This window comes from Manis javanica, chromosome 18 (genome assembly GCF_040802235.1).
Source record: "Manis javanica isolate MJ-LG chromosome 18, MJ_LKY, whole genome shotgun sequence".
In the NCBI taxonomy this organism is placed as follows: domain Eukaryota; kingdom Metazoa; phylum Chordata; class Mammalia; order Pholidota; family Manidae; genus Manis; species Manis javanica.
The window spans coordinates 18,118,674-18,137,501 of record NC_133173.1 but is presented as its reverse complement, the minus strand read 5'-3'; the positions used below and the strand labels follow the sequence as shown (position 1 = coordinate 18,137,501).

At 39.8% G+C, this 18,828-nt stretch overlaps 1 protein-coding gene across 2 annotated transcripts; it reads right to left on the bottom strand.

Moving 5' to 3' along the window:
• Positions 1-5,551: 5,551 nt before the first annotated feature.
• TM2D3 (TM2 domain containing 3) lies at positions 5,552-16,185 on the bottom strand. Of its 2 annotated transcripts, XM_017675269.3 has the most exons (6): positions 16,057-16,177; positions 15,710-15,802; positions 13,961-14,118; positions 9,267-9,441; positions 7,701-7,776; positions 5,552-6,264 (listed from the first exon to the last, which is right to left on the bottom strand). In XM_017675269.3, the coding sequence occupies exons 1-6, from the start codon at positions 16,145-16,147 to the stop codon at positions 6,099-6,101; spliced, it is 759 nt and encodes a 252-aa protein (XP_017530758.3). In that variant the 5' UTR covers positions 16,148-16,177; the 3' UTR covers positions 5,552-6,098. The 2 variants fall into 2 exon arrangements, with proteins under 2 accessions (XP_017530758.3, XP_017530759.3); XM_017675270.3 differs by lacking the exon at positions 15,710-15,802 and having other exon boundaries at positions 16,057-16,185.
• Between the last annotated feature and the right edge of the window lie 2,643 nt (positions 16,186-18,828).

Genomic DNA, 18,828 nt, shown 5'->3' with positions numbered 1-18,828 from the left:
CTTCAGAACAAGGAATATTACCAAGGATAAAGGACATTGCATAACAAAGGGATTAGTGCATAATATTGCATAACAAAGAAGACATCACACGTTTTTCAAAAAATTAAACAGAATTACCACATGATCCAGCAATCCTACTTCTGGGTATATACCCAAAAGAACTGAAAGCAGAAACTCAAATATTTATACATGCCTATTTATAGCAGCATTTATTCAAATAGTGAAAGGTGCAAAAAGCCCAAATTTTCATCAAGTGAATGGATAAACAAAATATGGTATGTATATAGTTGGATATTATTCAGCCTTAAAAAGGAAAGAAATCTTAACATGTGCTACAACATGGATGAACCTTGAAGACACGCTAAATGACACAAAAAGACAAATACTGTATGATTCCATTTATATGAGGTACCTAGAGTAGTCGAATTCATAAGGGTGGAAAATAGAACGGTGATTGCCAGGGGCTGGTGGGGGGGGCAGTAGAGTAGTAAGGAGTCGTTTAATGGGTGCAGAGTTTCAGTCTGGAAAGATAAAAAAGTCCTGGAAATGTGTTGTGGTGCAAGTAGCACAACAATGTGAATGTACTTAACACCACTGAACGGTACACTTAAAATGGCCTAAAATTTTTAAATTTTTTCATGTATATTTGGTTATATTTTGCCACTACTAAAAAAAAGTCATCCCAATCCCAAATATGTATGTTTAACAGCAAAAATTGATAGAATAAACAGAAATTGATAGAACTGAAAATAATAATACATAAATCTACTATTGTGGTTGTAGACTACAGTACTCCTGTTAGTAACTGATGGAATAAGCAGATGGGAGTATTGGCAAGTACATAGAAATCCTGAAAGATACCATCAAACAACTTGATTTAACTGACATTAATAAACAATTATCTGGAACAGTAGAATGAATACACTCTTTTCAAGTGCATATGTAACAGTGAGCATGACATCATATTTTGAGCCATGAAACAAACCAACAATTCTTAAAAATTAAATTAATTAATTTTATTCTCTGACTACAATAAAATTCAACTGCAAACTAATTACAAAACTGTGTCTTGAAAATGCCCACATGTGGAAATAAAATATTACATTTAAAAATAATCCTTGGGTTAAAGAGGAAGCAGTAAGATTTACAAAGTATTCTTAATTGTACACAACAGAATTTGGAAAGTGTGAAGCTTAGGGGGAGATTTATAGCATTAAATACTTATATTAGGAAATGAGAAATATGTTTAATCAATGGCCCAAGTGTCCATCTTAAGAAAGAAGAAAAGCGGGGGAGGGACAGGCATTGCTTGTATTCTGAACATTTTTTTTATATGTAGAGGTTAAAATCACAGCCTGGCTACTACTGAAGCTCTTTTTCCCTTTCTTAATGTGAACTCACATTTGGTGCCATATTTTGCTATAAAGTAGTTCTTTGATTAGAAGCAATCGTGTGTGAAGCACTGAAGAGAGCTAGGGAAGGCAAATCCATACTCAGAATGTGTGTCTGTACCAGTGAGGATAAATCAATAGCCCCTCCATGATAGAAGGGGGTCAATGCAATCTGCATCTTTGTGCTTATACTTTGGTACACAAGAATGTAAGTTCCATGAAATGAAGGACTTGTTTATTGCTGTATCTCCACTGTCTTCTAGAAAGGTGAATGACACATATTAGGGGCTCAGTACTTATTTGCTGAAGGAACACATGTAAATGTTCTATAGCACAAAAAATTTGCAAGGACCTTTCTTGTTTCTTAAGTTTTCTTTAAGATGGGCACTTCATCTTTCTTTCACAGACTGTTCCTTTCTCCCTTTCCTTTCTTCTGTGTTCTCATCCCTGTGTCATAGTATACACAGTATATACAGTTGCTGTGCCATCTCTCCTTTAAAAATTTTGAGATATAATTCATATGCCATAAAGTTCATCAACTTAAAATATAACTTTTTTTCACTTAGCACAGTGTTTTTGAGGTTTATCCATGTTGCAGCCATGTATTAGTACTTCATTCCTTTTTATAACTTGAGTAATATTCCATTGTATGGAAATACCACATTTGGTTTACGTATTATTCATCCGTTTATGGACACTTGGGTTGTATCCACTTTTTGACTATTATGAATAATGCTGTTATAAACAAGCTTTTTTACATAATATATTTTCATTTTTCTTGGGCATATATCCAGGAGAATAGTTGAGTCACATGTAATTATTTAGAGATTTCAAGAACTGCCAAACCATTTCCCAAAGTAGCTACAATCATTTTACATTCCCACCAGCAATGCACGAGGTTCTAATTTCTCCACCTCCTCACCAATACTTGTTATTTGGTCTTTTTATTATAGTCATTCCAGTGGGTGTGGTGTGTCATTCTTTCAGTTCTTGTGCAATGTGGGCAATTTCATGGTATCATGTGAATAAATTCCTGTATTTGTTTTTTCTCTCTGAGCTGTTTGAAGGTTGTTATTCTGTGTCCTATTCAATGTTCTGTGTCCTAATAGAGGTGAGGCGGGGGGAAGTTCAACCAACTTTACCGGAGTATCTGGTCTCTGGTCTCTTTACTAAGATTTTCTACATGCCCCAAAGGGTTTCTTCCCCTAATTAGGAAGTGGATTTCCTATCCCAGGTGGTCATCTTGGGCTTTGGAGCCTTTCTCTGATTCAGCATGGAACCCCAATAAGCATCAGAGAATCAGTTCTGGTTGTTTCACTAGTCCCTCTTTCCAACAGCCCTTTTCACATCACCCTCCAGTAACAAGGGAAAGATGAGGATATCCGCCATCTCCTGTTTAGTCTATTCCTCTGGCGAGGCAGTTTCTGCATTTTTGCTGTTTCACAAGGAACATTTGCAGAAATAGCCTGGCACCTCTGAAAAGAATTTTTTTCTTCACCCACCAATTTTTTGATACTTGACATTGGTTGTCTACTTCCTTATTTCCCATTGGGTTCTTTTTTTTTTTTTTTTTTTTTTTTTGTGGGAAGAAATCACCAGTTTTTACCATACTGTGTGTTCATGCTGAAGTATTTGAAGGGGGCTGTTATGATCCATCTGTATCCTACCACTTTACCCCAAAATTCCTAGCAATACTTTTAGGTGTTTAGCTTTCTCCTAGAGATTTTCCATTATTCATTCATCAAACAAATAGTCCCTGTGCACCTACTGTGTGCCAGGTAGTGCTCTCAAATCCTGGCTACAGCAGAGAATCAGAGTCTTCCTGTCATGGAGTCTTTTGGTAAATTATGCCCAGTCTCAATCAGATCTTCCTTGTTGTGCATAAACTGTGTTTATAGAAGATATTTTTAATATTTCAGCTATAGGAATTCACACCAAATTTATGTTAAGTTACAAAATAAACTTACATACTTTCTAACATTCTTGTGTCACTTAAAACTCTATCAAACCTTTTTTAATCAGATTATGCATGGGCAGAGGGGAAGCTTAAGACCAGGAGTGAAGGATTTTGCCTTCATTTTTAAGCTCCTGATGTTTTATTCAAAAAGCTCCATCAGATACAGCTCATTTTCCATTCATTGCTTATGGGATGAATTAAAATCATTTGCAAATTCCTTAATTGATGATGTGCCAAAAATAGATGCAATTCTGGCAGAATGTACTAAAAAACCAGAAGGAAAGAAAGTTGTGTGGCATAGAGATGACATTTTTAAAACTTGGAACCATAAGATCTTTAAAAAATCTTTTTATAAGCCCCATAAACCAGAGCTGTTCCTCAGCAATTTACAGATATCAGATTAACATGGTGCCACAGCCAATATTTACTTGAAGCCAATGTCTACGTTACCTCCCTGCAGCCACCTCAACTGGAATTCCACGCACTTCAATACCTCTAAGATACCCATGGCATTAACTCAGTTCACAAATATGAGTCACTGTGTGCAAGACACTGTGTTAGGGACAACGTGGGAAGATATAAACAACATAGCACCCGCCCAGAAGGAACTATGGGGGCAAGTTGAAGAATACTGACCAAGCAAGGCAGGGATTCTGAAGACGAAGTAAGACACAGCATGCTGTGGTGATAAATCCTGAATTTCCAGAGAACCATCAACATAGGGGTGTCTGATATGGTTCCCAACCTGTGCTGAGGTTTCCTATCTAATAGCTCCTACTCAGAGCTCACAGCACACAGGGAGAGTCTGAAAGTCAGATCTGAACACATTTTGCTGCCAGTAAAGGCCTATGGAATTTTCTAGTGACCACACCCACTCTCTGGTGCTCTTTGAAAGCCAGTTTTATTACAATTTCTTTAAGGGGCCATGTATGAGCTCACCATTCACAGATTTGTTCAAACTGTACTTGGAAATCTCATTTTCCTGCTAGTTATCCGTCTCAGAGGCAATCAGCTCCATCAAATCCTTGATGGGAAGCATCCCTGATTTGCCTGCATTCTTTAGGTCCCAAAGGCTATCCCCTTGTACAAGTTTCTCAGGATCTGAGAACAATTTATGTACACATTTCCTTTCATGGACTCTGAATCTTTCAGCTTTCACCTTTCAAACACCAGATCTTCATTATTTAACTCAGGCCCCAAAGCCATAATGATGGCCAATTGTCAAGGCAGCTGCTCCCCATTTTCCCCATGAGCACCATGCAGAGCCACTAATTCCCACTGCTTCCCTGGCTCCTCCTCACGTGGTAGCCCCACAGGGAACTATTGGAGATTCTCTTCGGCACAGTTAGCAAAGAAGCTGCTTCCTGGTAGTCAGGTCCCCAAGAAAAACCTGTTCAACCAAGAGTCTCATGTACCATGGTGGATGAGAAGGAGTCTTTGCCCTAGGAAAGAAAGGTCCATGTGCAAACTGGACTCCCATCTGGAAGTGGTGCCTATGCCCGCATATGCTCCCAGGAAAAAACAAGATTGGCTGCTTCTGGAAATATAATGCAAACTAATTGTAATGAGCATGTACCACCTAGTGCCCAGAACTGGAACTGCTACTTGTACACCAAGACACCTAAGCAGATTCTGAGCTTCAACAGCAGCCCGTTCTTTTTTTTTTTTGGTATCACCATTTTTAAATGGCAAGTTGTCACACCAAAGCGATTTAAATCCCCTTCCAAGTAAACTGTAATTAATAATCTCGTGAGGAAAATTATGACTTTCTTCTAGATTTATGGAGACTTTCTGAAAAATATTTCAAAGCTACTAGATCAGATAGGCTGGTTAAGTCTTCTGGCTATTAATGCTTACGTTTAAAAAGTAATGCTCAGTTACCCAAATTTGAAAGGAAAAATGCTAATAATTTTTAAATGCTTCAAAAGAAGCTTGTTTAGAACGCACTTTGAATTAATAATTGTTTTCTTTCCAATAAAGGGTCTACAACAGATATATAAAGACTCAAAACCATCAGTCACAGTGAAACACATTTTTTAACACTTCCACTATGTCAATGAACCAGCTAATCATGAATATCTGCTGGAATGGAGTAATGCCCTGAAAAATTAACAGTTTACCTTGGTAACAGTTGCTATAATTTTAATATATATTATTAAAGCTTCTATTTTTATATAAAAAACATACAGAAAACAGATCTACATATTTCTTAAAGTAACTTGTAATTTTATTAATTTTTCAGGATGCTTGCAAAACCTTTTATATTGCTAACAAAATTCAAACCACAGTAACTGGACATAAATATTCTGCAGTTTACTTTCAAACAGTCACAAGTAAAAGACCAGACGACATAAGACAGTATACCACAAAACTTACAGATGACTGATTAAAACACTTCCCACTTTCTGTCATCACAGCTGAAACACTTTTCAGGGCTGGATACACTTTGACTTACACAATACAGAACTGAAGTCAGAGGAATCAAGTAGATTTCCAATCATTGTAGAATTTGTTCTTCTAGTTAAGACTAAGTTTAAATTTTTTCACAGAAAAAAATATTTCACACAAATAAAAACAAATTCCAGATAAGCATGGTTCAGTGTATTTTTAAATTTTACCTTTATCAAGGCAGGCAAAGTACAGATGCTGTACATTAAAAACAGAAAATACATCACTCACAGCACATCAATTCCTACAGGCAAAGGAAGTACCTTCTAAGCACCGCTCCTCTCTGAAGCACATACCCACAGCTAAATGTACAAAGAGCCATCTGCTGGTCCAACGTAGCCAACTCCAATTAGCAAGACGTCTATCAGAGTCCATATTCCCAGGCCACCGAAGCTGAAGAGCTTGCCGAGGCCCTCTCGCCACTGGCCCAGGTAGAAACGGTCTGCTCCAAACCCTCCGAGGGTAATGCTGCAACAGCAAACAGGCCTGTCACCCACCAGAGGCCCCCAGCTGCAGCCAGGCGTGCTCAATAACCACACTGAGTCACTTATGGAAGGGCCTCAAATGATCATAGCGCTCAAAGACACAAATGACTACTTCCCAAATTTATAACCAAATAATGAACTATCCAAATAATGAATAGTCAAGAAGACTGTTTAAATGTCAAAAATCCTAGCTGTACTGAAATCTAATGTTTATCTTTTTTAAAAAAGTAATAGATGTCATTGCTTTTAAATCTTGAAAATGGTCTGCCTGAAAGAACACAGAGGGGAGCCAGTCTAACACAAAGTGCACAAACATGGAGTCCGAAGTTGACATCATGAGACAGTTCAAGACCATCTGGCTGCCCTGGATCAAACTGTCTGACTTTGTCAGTCACTCATCTCTAGAAGTTTAGTGTTGGGAATAAATGATTTTTAAGGTTCCTTCAAATTGTTCAAAGATCTAACAATATTCTGACCTCTCATTCTATTCTTTTTAAAGTTTTATTATGGAAAACTTCAAAACATATGAAAGTAAAAAGTGAAGAGAAGAGTACCCATGCCCCAGCTCCAACACTTCCACCATGTGGCCAACCCCACCGCATCTGTGCTCCCATCCCGCCCCGCGGAGCGCTGAGGCAAACCCTGGGCATTACCACATTCACAGCAACCGTCCTCAAAGAAACTATGTTGAGCTTAGAGAAGAAACTATTCTTACTTTCAAGTCAGTTGCTGAACATACCATGGTACTTCAAGCTGCCCCACAACAAAGAATGAACAGTGGCGAGGTTATGAAGGCCTGCCCCTTGTCATGTCGCAGGCCCCAGAGCCTCAGGCTCGAACCCAAACCTCCAACTCTACTTGGCACAACCTTTTAACAAGCATCCCACCTGTCTGGCCTTCTGCTGACAAAAATTGGTACAATTTTGTTTTTCCAAGCTGTGGGAAAGTCAAAGTTTTTATGTAAAAATTCTAAGTCTAAAGTTATCTCTGGATGGTGGAAATATAGGTTATTTTAATGTTTCTGTGACTTTCATTTTTTTTCCTGCTTTCAGTATTGAGCATATACTATTTTTTTATAATAAAGAAGAAGACAAAAATTAAAAAGACATCATAAGCCTACCTATTTTGAATAGTATACAGCCTTTCATTGTTTCACAGTATGTTCAGGATGGGAAACCCTGACTGGTTCTAGTCATCTGTAATAATGATTCAATTAAGTCATCCTAGAATGCAGTCATCTTGGGAGAAAAGCTGACATCCTAAACTCTATGAAGGTACTTGTCTGACCACCTAAAGAATTCCCCACAGCTCTATGTTTCCTATGGTCTACTCAACACATGTGAGTTCAATGTCTGGAACATTCCACTGATCCCAACAAAATTCAAATGGCATCTTTAACTTACTAGCAACAAAGTTTACCTCAGAGCCAGAGCTGTAGACCACTTATAACCTCCAGTCCAATTGCAGAACAGCATTTTCGGAAAAGTACGGTTACCTTTAAAAAAAAAAAAAAAAAAAAGACTCTACTAGGAAATACACTCTTACCCAGAGACTTAATTGTAACAAGTGGACTTGTAATTTAAATCTAAAAAGTCAAGTCTCTTTACAATAATTAATGTTATCACAGTGAATGGTGAAAACAAAGTCCTTCCCATCTAGAAGCATCATCCTGAGGTAGACAAATCAATCAAGGAAAAGCAGACAGACCAGGCCACACACACGTCAATACATCCCGTGACACAGTCTGGCCCGGAAGGGGCCCAAGACACTGGCTATCCAGGTGGGAACAAAGGTGAGCCCGATCTACCCCACACCATATACCAAAGCCAATTCCAGGTGGATTATAGACTTAAATGTGAAAGGACAAACTTACAACTTTTAAAAGAAAATACAGGAAACTATCTTTTTGAAACTGGAATAAGAAACAATTTCTTACAACAAAAAAGGGCTATGAAGAACTAGTAACTTCAACTAATTAAAATTTTAAAGTTCTGATCAAGATAATGAAAAGAAAGTTGGGGAAAAAATTTAAATATGGGAAAGGACTTTAGGGACACCAAAAGGTTACTATCCAAAATATAAAAGAATTGTTAGAAATGCTTAAGAAAAAGACACAACTTAAGAAACAACAAATATTGGAGAGGATGTGGATCATCAAGAACAGTCAGGTCCTACTGGTGAGAAGGTAAACTGATGAAACCACTTTGGAAATTAATACACGCTCAACAGTCTGCTAGTCCTACTCCCGCACACATGAACCAGGAGATGTGTGCACAAATTTTAACAGCAGCACAATCTGTAAGAGCAAAATACTAAATAATCCAAATACACATGGGAATGGATAAATGATCATACTATCTTACAATGGATTAAACAAAAGTAAAAAATAAATAAAACACACAGCTGAATCGTAGAGTCATCAAGTTGAGAGGGGAAAAAAAAAGTCCCAGAAGGCCAAAAACAGCCTGCTATCATTTTATATAATTTTAAAACATGTACTACTGAATATCATACGGCATTTTATTACATCATACAGTATTTTATTATATGCATGATAGATACTACATCTATGTAATTAAGTCATCCCTAGAACTACAAAAAAATGTAAAGAAAAGGAAATGGGGTGAGGAAAAAATTCAAAAGGGCAGTTACCTTGGAAGAGGCAGAGCAGCCAGTGCAGAAAAAGCACTCAGTTTTGATGGCATCAGACTGCTTTAGTTGTTAATTATGTGAAAGTCAATTACCAAATATTATACTTTACACTTTTTTTAATCAAATATTACATATTAAGGATAAGGGAATTGCAAATCATATGGATTTTTTTTAGTTCAAATTTACTGATGAGGTTTGGCATAAGTAAAAAGTGCTAACAAACAATTTAGATTTTAAATAATTTAAATTTAATTCTCAAATTTCTGGTTAAAGTTTCATAGGTAAGTCTAGAGAGAGTATTTTTGTCATGAATTTCCTTGAACTCCGACTTACCCAAGCAATGAACGTGGTCCCGCACTGTGCAGTTGGCAGTGTAACGCTGCCGCGGACAGGACACTGTCATGCAATTGGTGGAGTTGGAACACTCATATTCGGTTTCTGGAAGCTGCCAGCAAAATCTGCAAGTCATATTGATGATAAAGTTCTTTTGGGATCTGAAGTCTTGATCCTATGTACCAAAGGACACAGAATTAATCAATCACAATATAATAGTTTGTTAAATGTCAATAAAACTACATATGCCACAAAGTTCCTAAATTATTTTATTATTATTAGGACCTAACAGGAAGTGGCAGAAAAAAGGTACCAAATATGTATGAACCTATAATCATAAGATACATATCCAAAAATACATACCTAAGAAATAAAGTCTAGATAAATTCACATCAAAATGACAAAGGTTATTTGATGATGGCAACATTATTTCAGAACTTTCACCTGGCTAAATTTTTAATAATGAGCATGTGTATTTTTATAATACAGAATAAAGGAAAATGTATTATCCAGAGTCAGATACCGAAAGGAGCGATGAGTACATATGTTCAAGGTCACTGAGCTGCAAGTTACATGCAGAATTCAGATTCCCCAGCCCCAGCCTGATGCTCCTAGAAGTACGTACTGCCTGGCTACCAAGTCCCATATCTCCCGTCTTATCTCCACCATAGCACCCAGGGCTGTTACTTCCGCTCAGATTCCACCAGCACTTAACATGATCAACCAACAGACAGCCCCAGAAAATCACTCTCAACTTAGAACTGTATGTAGAGACTCAGGAAGTATTTATTGTTGGCCCCAAGCATTTGAGATCAGTTTTTCAGTTCCACTTAAAAAGTCATTATTTTGTTTTCTGCTTTTAAGAGTAGCACATGTTCTTCGTATGCTGCACATTTGGAAATTACAAAGAAAACCCTATAACCTCTCCAGAGAACCACTTTTCATCTTCTTTTATTTTTCCTTCCTGCAGCATAGATTTAATTAAGTAGAATTATGCCAAAAGCATTTTGTATCCTTTTAACCCCACGTGACATTGTCTCGTAATACATTATTTTTACAAAATAATTTTTCTTTCTAAGTTGAGAGTGATTTTCTGGGGCTGTCTGTTGGTTGTCATTTTAAATGGTTATACAATCACCTCTGGAAGTATCATATTTATTAATTTTTTTGATCAATGCAACACTGCTTTTATGGATAGCATTCAAAATTAGGTAAGGACATCTCTGATTTAGGCAATACTGTTTTAGCAACTGCCTATTTCTAGTGGTACATTTGTAACACATTTCTTATAAATTTTTTAAGAAAGATTTCATAATGTGTACAAATTCCAGGACAGTAAAGGAGCGTGAGGAGGAAGTCGGCCTGGCCCAGGGCCCCGACAGCCACTGCCTCCCCAGCAAGTACTGCTTACCCCTGGCCTTCTAGGGAGTCTATTCTTTGCATGGGCATGTTTATGTCAGATATATTGCTTTTTTAAAATTTAACTTTCCCACTGATTTTTACTTGTAACTTAATTTGGTAAGTATCCGTAAATATCTCTAGACTGCCTAGTTCTCTTTATGGCTGCAACGTTTTTATTTCATAACAAACTGGACCATGAACAATTCTCTCTCAGACACTTAATTTGTTTAAAATATTTTGCCTGGTGAAAAATGCACCTAAGAATACTTTTATGCATATTTATTTGCATCCATATACAACAATATCTGTAAAATAAATTCCTAGGTTTGGAATTCTGGGTCACAGGTTACATGCACCTGTAAGTTTCACAGACCTGACAAACTCCTACAAGAGGCTGGTCAATCTGCCCACCCATTAACAAGATATAAGAGTGTTTGTCTCTTACACTCTCATGCTCTCAGAGTGTTAATCAAACTTTCACATTTTTTTGCCAATCTGATTAAGTCAAAAAATACATTAATTCGTATTTCTTTAATGAGAATAAACATTTCTTTCATGTGTTGGAAGTCCATTTGTCTTTCTTTCCTGTGAATCTTTGTTCATGGCCTAACACCATTTCTCTACAGGATTCTATAGGTTTGTCATCTTTTTCTCACTGGTTTTTAGGAAACCTTTATATTTATGGATATTAGTCCACTATTTGTCATGTGTGTCAGAAAACTTTTTCCTAGTTTGTCATTTATCTTTTGCCTTTATGCTTTCGTAGGTCATGGACGAATCTCCAATTTTTAGTAGTCTATTTTTCCATTCTTTATTTTATGGCTTCTAAATTTTATTTCATATTTAGGAAAATATTCCCTACTTCTATCAAATGATTTTCTGGCAGTTCACTGTTTCATTTTTCACATTAAATCTTTGATCTATCTGGAATTTATTCTGGACAAGACAGGGATTCTGCCCATTTCCGGATAGCATGCAGACATCATAGTATTTACAGAATCCATCTTTATACCACAGAGAAGAGAGCCCTTCAAAAGCTCACCTACAGTAACAATATTTCTTACCGTCCCCTCTAAAACAGCTGTCATTACCAAGAACACAGAACCCCTCTGAGGAATTACACTTGCTTCAGACACACTAGCAGACTGCTATCTTCTGTACATAATACAAAGCAACACTTCTGTCAAGATCATCTCCAGCTGACATCAACCGGCTTGACAGTTACCATTATAATTAGAACAGTAGCAATCTGATACTGAAGGGGTTGCAGGATTTTTACATTTACTTCTATTTACATATTTAACAGGACCCTCATAATTTCCCTAGTGTAATCCAGGTGAGATTCTCTTAGTCTGTGTCCATAGTCAGTATGCATGGAGGAGGACTAGGAGAGTATTTAATTAATTTTAGGTTCAAAATAAGGGGGGAGGCTTGAGTGTGTTACACTCAAGTGAGAGCAAGTATTTGCATGTGTGTGTGTGATGCTCATGATTTTTTCTTCCTGAAATGGTAGTTTTTCAAGAAGGGACCCTACAGATCCTCTTTAAGCAAGTAAGGGAAGAACCTGTGACTTGCTGTGGATTCCCTGGCAACCGGGGGCCCCAGGACCCATGTCCCCTGACAGCCATTCACGGATTTCCTGTTCTCCATTTTGAAGAAGGAACACACCACCAGACTCTCCTGGTGCAGACATCCATTCCCCCTGTTGAGGACTGGGCACCTGCTGTTCTCCAGAGCTCACTATTTCTGGCTAGTACAGGAAGCAGGTAAGACAAAAGCACCTGGAGCAGGAGGAGAGGAGAGGAGAGGAGAATCCAACCCACAGCACTTCCCAGTCAGGGTGAGGACAGCCCGGGGACCATGACCAAGGAGTTCAGAAACTTCCTAAGCTTTGTAATTTCTCTAACTTTGTTATTTTTCTTATGCTCTGCTATTGTCCACTATGAAACAGCTTGCTTTGGGAACATCTAAAGAAATACAAAATTGAGAATTATATCTCACTTAGTAACCAGTTTCGGGAGGCGGCTGTCAAAAAAGTTGAGGCAAACAACAAGAAGGCTAATTCTGGAAAGATGTCAAAGTTATCCCAGTTTTCACTAAGTACCTGCTCATACCAGACACAGAAGGTAAAAATTTTTAGAAGATTTCAAATAAATAGGCTATTAAGTAAATTAAATAATTAGGGAGAAAATTCTATTTAAGATACAGCAACAAAGACTGACTGATAATTCAAGATAATGAAGACTACCTGGTAAGCTTGATTTTCCATTGTGCTGATACATGAAAATTCTGACAAATACTTAAGTTCACAAGAACTAAATTCACACAGTGAGACAACATAAGATCTTATTTCCCCTTTGAGTGAAGTGTCCCTCGCTCCTCCCCTGACACTAGACTTCAGGAAAATTACAGAAAGCCCTGCCTGCGATGAAGGAACTTTCCAACCTAGCCCTTCATGACCAAGTTCTAAAGAATGGAGGGAAAGGGACCTTGTTCAAGTGATGGAAATGCTATGACTGCTGGGTCAAAGGAAATCTGTAAAAGGGGACATGGTATGTAACCTGTGTCTTCCTCCTGAACTGTTTCTCAAGTCTAGGATTCCAAGGAAACACTTCAAGAAAGGGTGTTTTGGGCCCATCCTCTCATTCAGCAAAAGACAGATTAATAAATCACACAGGTAGTAGTGATGGCAGGACCAAGAGGAAAACACGCTTCATATTCATTTCTATTCTTTATTTCACTCAGATGGTAGGACAGAAGTCCCAAACAACGGAGTGTGCAATAATTTACCTGGTCCAGTTGTTAAAAAATGCAGATACCCTGCACCTCCCTGACGTGTTCACATTCAGCATGTCTGCGGTTGCCTCCAGCAGTCTGTGACTCTAACAGGAGCATGTATCCCTAGAGCACTCTATGAACAATAATTATGAAAGCCTTTTGAGGCTCCTTCCTGTCTTTCAAAAGATCACAGAAACGATGTAGGTAGCATGACTGCAACAAGGTCATTCCTAATGGGCAATAATTGGTGCCCTTGGACTGTTTCTATTTCTGACTTGAGTCTGGTAAGTGCTCCAATCTATCCTTATGTCAAAAAAACTGCCATTTGAACCTTTGCAACCAAACCTTTCTTGGAAATGGAAGTGTCAGTATTCGGATAAAGTTAACTTTCTTCCTAAAATATTATTTATAATGCAGAGCACTTTTATAATTTCCCCCATAGTCAAGTCTAAACTCCACTTTCAACTCGAGGTTTGCAGTGAGCTTATTTAGAATAAGTAAGTTGAAGTACTTACAACACAGGTAACAGAAGGTTTGACTGTGCAGTCAAAAGTGACAGGCTTCCCGTAGACACATGAGAAATTTGTCTTGCATTCTATACAATCTGCAGGAAGTCTGCTACACAAACCATTGCTTGGACACTTCATCACATAAGGTGGGATATCAGTACTTTCTGTGAGAAGTGAGAGGAAAAAGCTTATTCTCTTATAATACTGATCAGAATGACAGAGAAAAACAATTTTCTAAGGTTAAGGGACACAATGATTAGCAATGAGATACTGTGCCAGAATGAAAAGCAGAGAGTTAGAAATCAGAAACACCCAAATTAAGGCAGAGTTCTGCCACCAGCCAGTTGCCTAACCTGGTGCAACAGCCCAAAAGCTAAGTGAAAAGGACTTTATTGCTGTCCCCCAAATGACCACGAAAATCCAAGGTGCTTATGTACATATAATGTGTACATTATGCTAGGTATATGTTAGGGCCTCAAAAACTCTACCATGTAGCAAGTGAAAAACTAAGGCTTTGAGATGGTTTGTTCAGGGTCACAGAGGAAGTAACAAAACTAGAACTACAACCCAAATGTTTCCAACCCAATGTGTTTTTTCACTCAAATTCACTAATTTGTAATTTGATGACCCTGTAACCAAATTAATCAGTACAATAGGGTATCAACTCCAGAAAACATTCTTTATCATTATTCCACATTGGTAATTCAATAAGCCATAATTTCCTAGTAACATTTACAGTTTTACACTACCAAGGATCAAAATATTTCTCTATATTAATGACTTGTTCAGCGAGTTGCAATTTTTTTTCCAGTCAGCTTTGCCAGGAGTACAACAGACTTTTATCAATTATAAGGGGATCAAATTGCAATGACTCTTGGTGAAGAAGAACTTTCAGAAAACACCCGAGTAAAAATTTCTTGTGCTTTCTCTATAAAACAAATCTGTTTTAAATAGCATCAAGTATGATGCTATTGTCTAGAACCTTTTTATGTTCAAATAAGAATCAGCAAAATATCTGTCAGTTTCAATTCACTGAAATAACGTAACTCTAAAGGGATAAATTACAGGGACAAAGGGTCCACTTAGCAAAACACAGGAATACTCGTTTAAAACTGAGTCACTTAAAAGTAGGCAATTAAAGTTGCTGTATTAAGTTGCCAATTCTACAAATACCGTATTTCTTTTCTTCTCATTACTATTGTGGCTGGAGGCTGGACACTTAGAATCACAAAGCTAAAATAACTTTAGAGGACCAGGCTAACCTCACCACCTTAAAGATAAGGAAAGCGAACCCCAAAGGGGTGAGTAAATTGCTCAAGCTCCCAGTAACACAACCAGACCTAGACTCCAAGTCTCTATCAATCCCTCCGTGATCCTTCCATTTTCACAGAGCCTTGGGAGGAGCCATTAATGCCCAACATCAGCAACAAGATTCAAAAAGTAGAAGAAATTTTCTGAAGGGAAGGAAGCATTGGTTGAAGGTTATCTTGATGAGTGAAGGGGAAAAACAATACAGGTAAGAAGACAGAAATGGCGTGTGGAACTGGAAAAAGATGAGGCAGGAATGTCAAAAGGTATTGAAATAATCAAGACAGTCTACAGAAAATAGCTAGTATTTGCCTTTAGTTCACATAACCTAAAATACAATGAAATATTCAAAAATGCAAAGTGATTTTATCCACACAAAAAAAGTTTGAGAAACCACTAGATGTAAATATACTGTACACATTTACTAAAATAGAAAATGTCTAGTACCTGCTGCCCTGGGAACTACTGTGAAAGTACGTGTTGGGCCCGGATCCTTTATTGACTGAGCCAGCGGCTGCGAATATTCTAAATCTAAGGATCCTACAATTAGAGAAATACGTTATCCTGGGATATGAAACCTTGGTTTTTGCGGTTAACACGCAGGGTCCACACCAGGCCAAGAACTGCTTATGAAACCTCACAGCTCGTCTGCGCAGAAAACTGAAGAATGAAACGCCAAGGTCGGCACTCCGCCTCCGCCCTCCGCCCGCGGGCGCAGCTCGGACGCGACCGCAGCGCTCCGGGTCCGCCTGCCACTCATCCCGACCCCGCGACGACCCCGGCCTTTCACTCACCACCACCCGACAAGATGTAGAACTGGGAGAGGAACAGCAAAACGTGGTACGGGCGGCAGAGGCCGCGCAGCCGGACCGCTGAGGCCGCCATCTTGACGGCACGCGTGCACTTCCGGGCCGCGGGGCGGGGCTAAGCGAGCGGTAGGACGCCGGCGCGCGCGCGTAGGGGGCGCGTCCCCGGGTTGCACAGAGCGCAGGCGCACGCGGGCTGCCAGTGGTTTCCGCTGCGCTCCGTGGGTGGTGCTCCGGTGTCCCAGTGCTAGTGGGTTGCCGCTAGGTTGCTTGGTTGTCAAGTAGTCCCCATGCCCTTGGAGGACGCGATCACCCCACTTTCCATGGCTAGAAACCGGGGAAAGTCACCTGGGACAGAAATTCACACCTGAAGTGACTGAAAGTAGAGGCAGGCAAATTTAGGAAGCTGGCCCTCATTTATATGTGGCTGGATGTATGTGTATATTTTGTGTTTAAAAACTACGGCTATGTACCAGGTACTCTGGTGAGACAGGGACCATGGATGTAGTCAGAGTAGGGTGAGAGACAGGGACCATGGATGTAGTCAGAGTAGGGTGAGGGCCTCTGGAGGGGGCAGAGTGGGATATTTGCAGTCAGAGCAATATAACTACACGCAAGGAAACCCCCCTACTAAAATTCTACGTTAAACATTAAGCTCTAGAATCATTCTTCAGTGAGATCAGTTAACGTTCCCCAGATAAAGAAGAGTAGCACGTGTTTTATTATGCTAATCATTTGTAACCATGTGTAAAATTCACTTTAGCATGCTGAAAGGCCCAGGCCTGTGTGCTGTCTTTCCTCCTTCAGATCTGACAAGGTGATTTTGCAAACTAAGCATGCAGATCCAGCTATAGACTGCATGGTAAAAGGCAAGAATTCCATCTTAAAGATAAAATTGCATTTTAACACCCAGGAAGTTCAAGAGGCAGGATTCTTTAGCAAGTAGACAATTCTTCAGCCCACCTTGGGGGCTGGGCAGGCAGCCTTTTGATATGCTCCCAGACCAAGGCACCGGTGTCCCAGAGAGAAATCAATGCAGGAAATTCCTTATGTTAAGTTAATTTTTAATATTAAGGTACCACTTAACAAGTCCCCACCCCTAAGTTTTTTCATCTTCTCGAAAAATACTCAACTGCCTATAAAACCCCCTAGACAACATACCACTACAGACTTTCTTGTCCCCTCCTGGCGTGAGCCAGGAGCTCTGTCCTTTCACTGTATCTCTAAATAAATGCCTGTACCTCGCTCTCCCACCTTGACTGTTTGTGAAGCTCATTCTTTGGCTTCGTGAACAAGAACCCTGACATCACTGGGATGGTTTTGAAGATCATACTTAATTTCATACTAAACAGGTACTTGTTTACAGATGAATTAACTGTGGCCTGCACCCTGTAGGTAAATTAACTCCCCCAAAGCCCCTTCCCCTGCAAGCCCAGGGCTGCTGGCCTGGTCCCTGTCCATCCAGCATCTCTGCTGCCTGCTGCAGGTTTCACACTAGCCAACTTCCTTAGAGATGTTGTTTCCAGAAAGTTTATTTCGAACTGGGTGAGTGAAAGGAAAGGAACGACACACAGCAGCAATTCACCGGAGAATTCCGCTTTATTAGGGAAAGGTGCTGGGTTATATAGGAAGGGGCATGAATTGATTGAGGTGTCACTTCTACGGGACTGGTGGCTATTGGCTAGGTGCTGGGATTGGGAGGGGGCCGAAAGGTGATTGGGCTTCAGGTGGCGCCGGCGGGAACCGAGGACCGCCCCCCCCCCAAAAGAAGCCGAAAGTTCGCCATCTTACTGGTGGGGGCCCTTCATTCCCCCCTTTCTCCTCTATGGGGTTGTGGACGTTGCTTTCTCTCTGACTGCTTCCTGCTGAACGGGGGCGGAGAAGGGAGTGAGGGCTTGAGGATTGGGAGGAAAGGGTTGATAGGACTCCCCACAGTAAGGACGGGTAGATGTGGACTTCTTCAGCCTGGAAATCAATGAAGGTTCCCTATAACCATAGGTCGAGGACTTGTTGACTCCAATGGTGCCACGAGGATATGGGTGTCAGGAGCCAGGCGTCTGTGGCCATTGTTTCTAGGAACAGTTTCCAGTGGAGAGAGGGGTCCATCTTAGCATGTGGTGAGGAGGTTACATGAGGGTGAGGGATCTTCTGTGGCCAGAAGCTGGTAGTTCCTGAGTAAAAGCTGGTTGAAAGCTTGATTAGAGATTTTTTCAACTTGGGATTTGATGAACTTTATTATACAGGGTAAGAAGAGACAGGCAAGAAGAATGATTATTATGGGGCCTGCGATGGGCCAGACCCAGGTAAGGAGGGGGTTTGTTAGTATTGAAGAGAATGGGTTGGAATTGGAAGCAGAGTGGAGGCTGGAGGCAAGGTCGGTGAGTTTGGTGATGTCAGTTTCTACAATGCCGGATTCGTTGATGTAATAGCAGCACTCTTCTCGGAGAAAGACGCAGGTGCCGCCCTTCTCGGCTGTAAGCAGATCTAAGGCCCGCCGGTTTTGAAGGGTGACTTTAGCTAGCGAAGTGACCTGTCTTTGGAGAGAGGCTAGGGAATCGGCAGTGGATGTCAGGGCTCCCTCAAGTTTGGTGTTGAGATTTCTAACTGCCTATAGAGAGTGACAAAAGGCTCTTCTCGAAAATCCTGCCTCAATGGCTGAGGTGGTCAAAGAGATAACGACCATGATGGGAAGGAAAGCAGCTCTTTTTGTGCGCGAGGGCAAGAGAGGTTGGAGCTCAAGAATTCTGCCATGCTGTAAAG

Coding starts and splice junctions, on each gene's coding strand:
- TM2D3 (XM_017675269.3), bottom strand. CDS start 16,147: ATGGCGGCCTCAGCGGTCCGGCTGCGCGGCCTCTGCCGCCCGTACCAC. Junction 14,119..15,709: donor AGTAGTTCCCAGGGCAGCAG/GTACTAGACATT, acceptor CACTTCTCACAG/AAAGTACTGATATCCCACCT. Junction 6,265..7,700: donor TCTACAGCTCTGGCTCTGAG/GTAAACTTTGTT, acceptor TTGCTGTTGCAG/CATTACCCTCGGAGGGTTTG.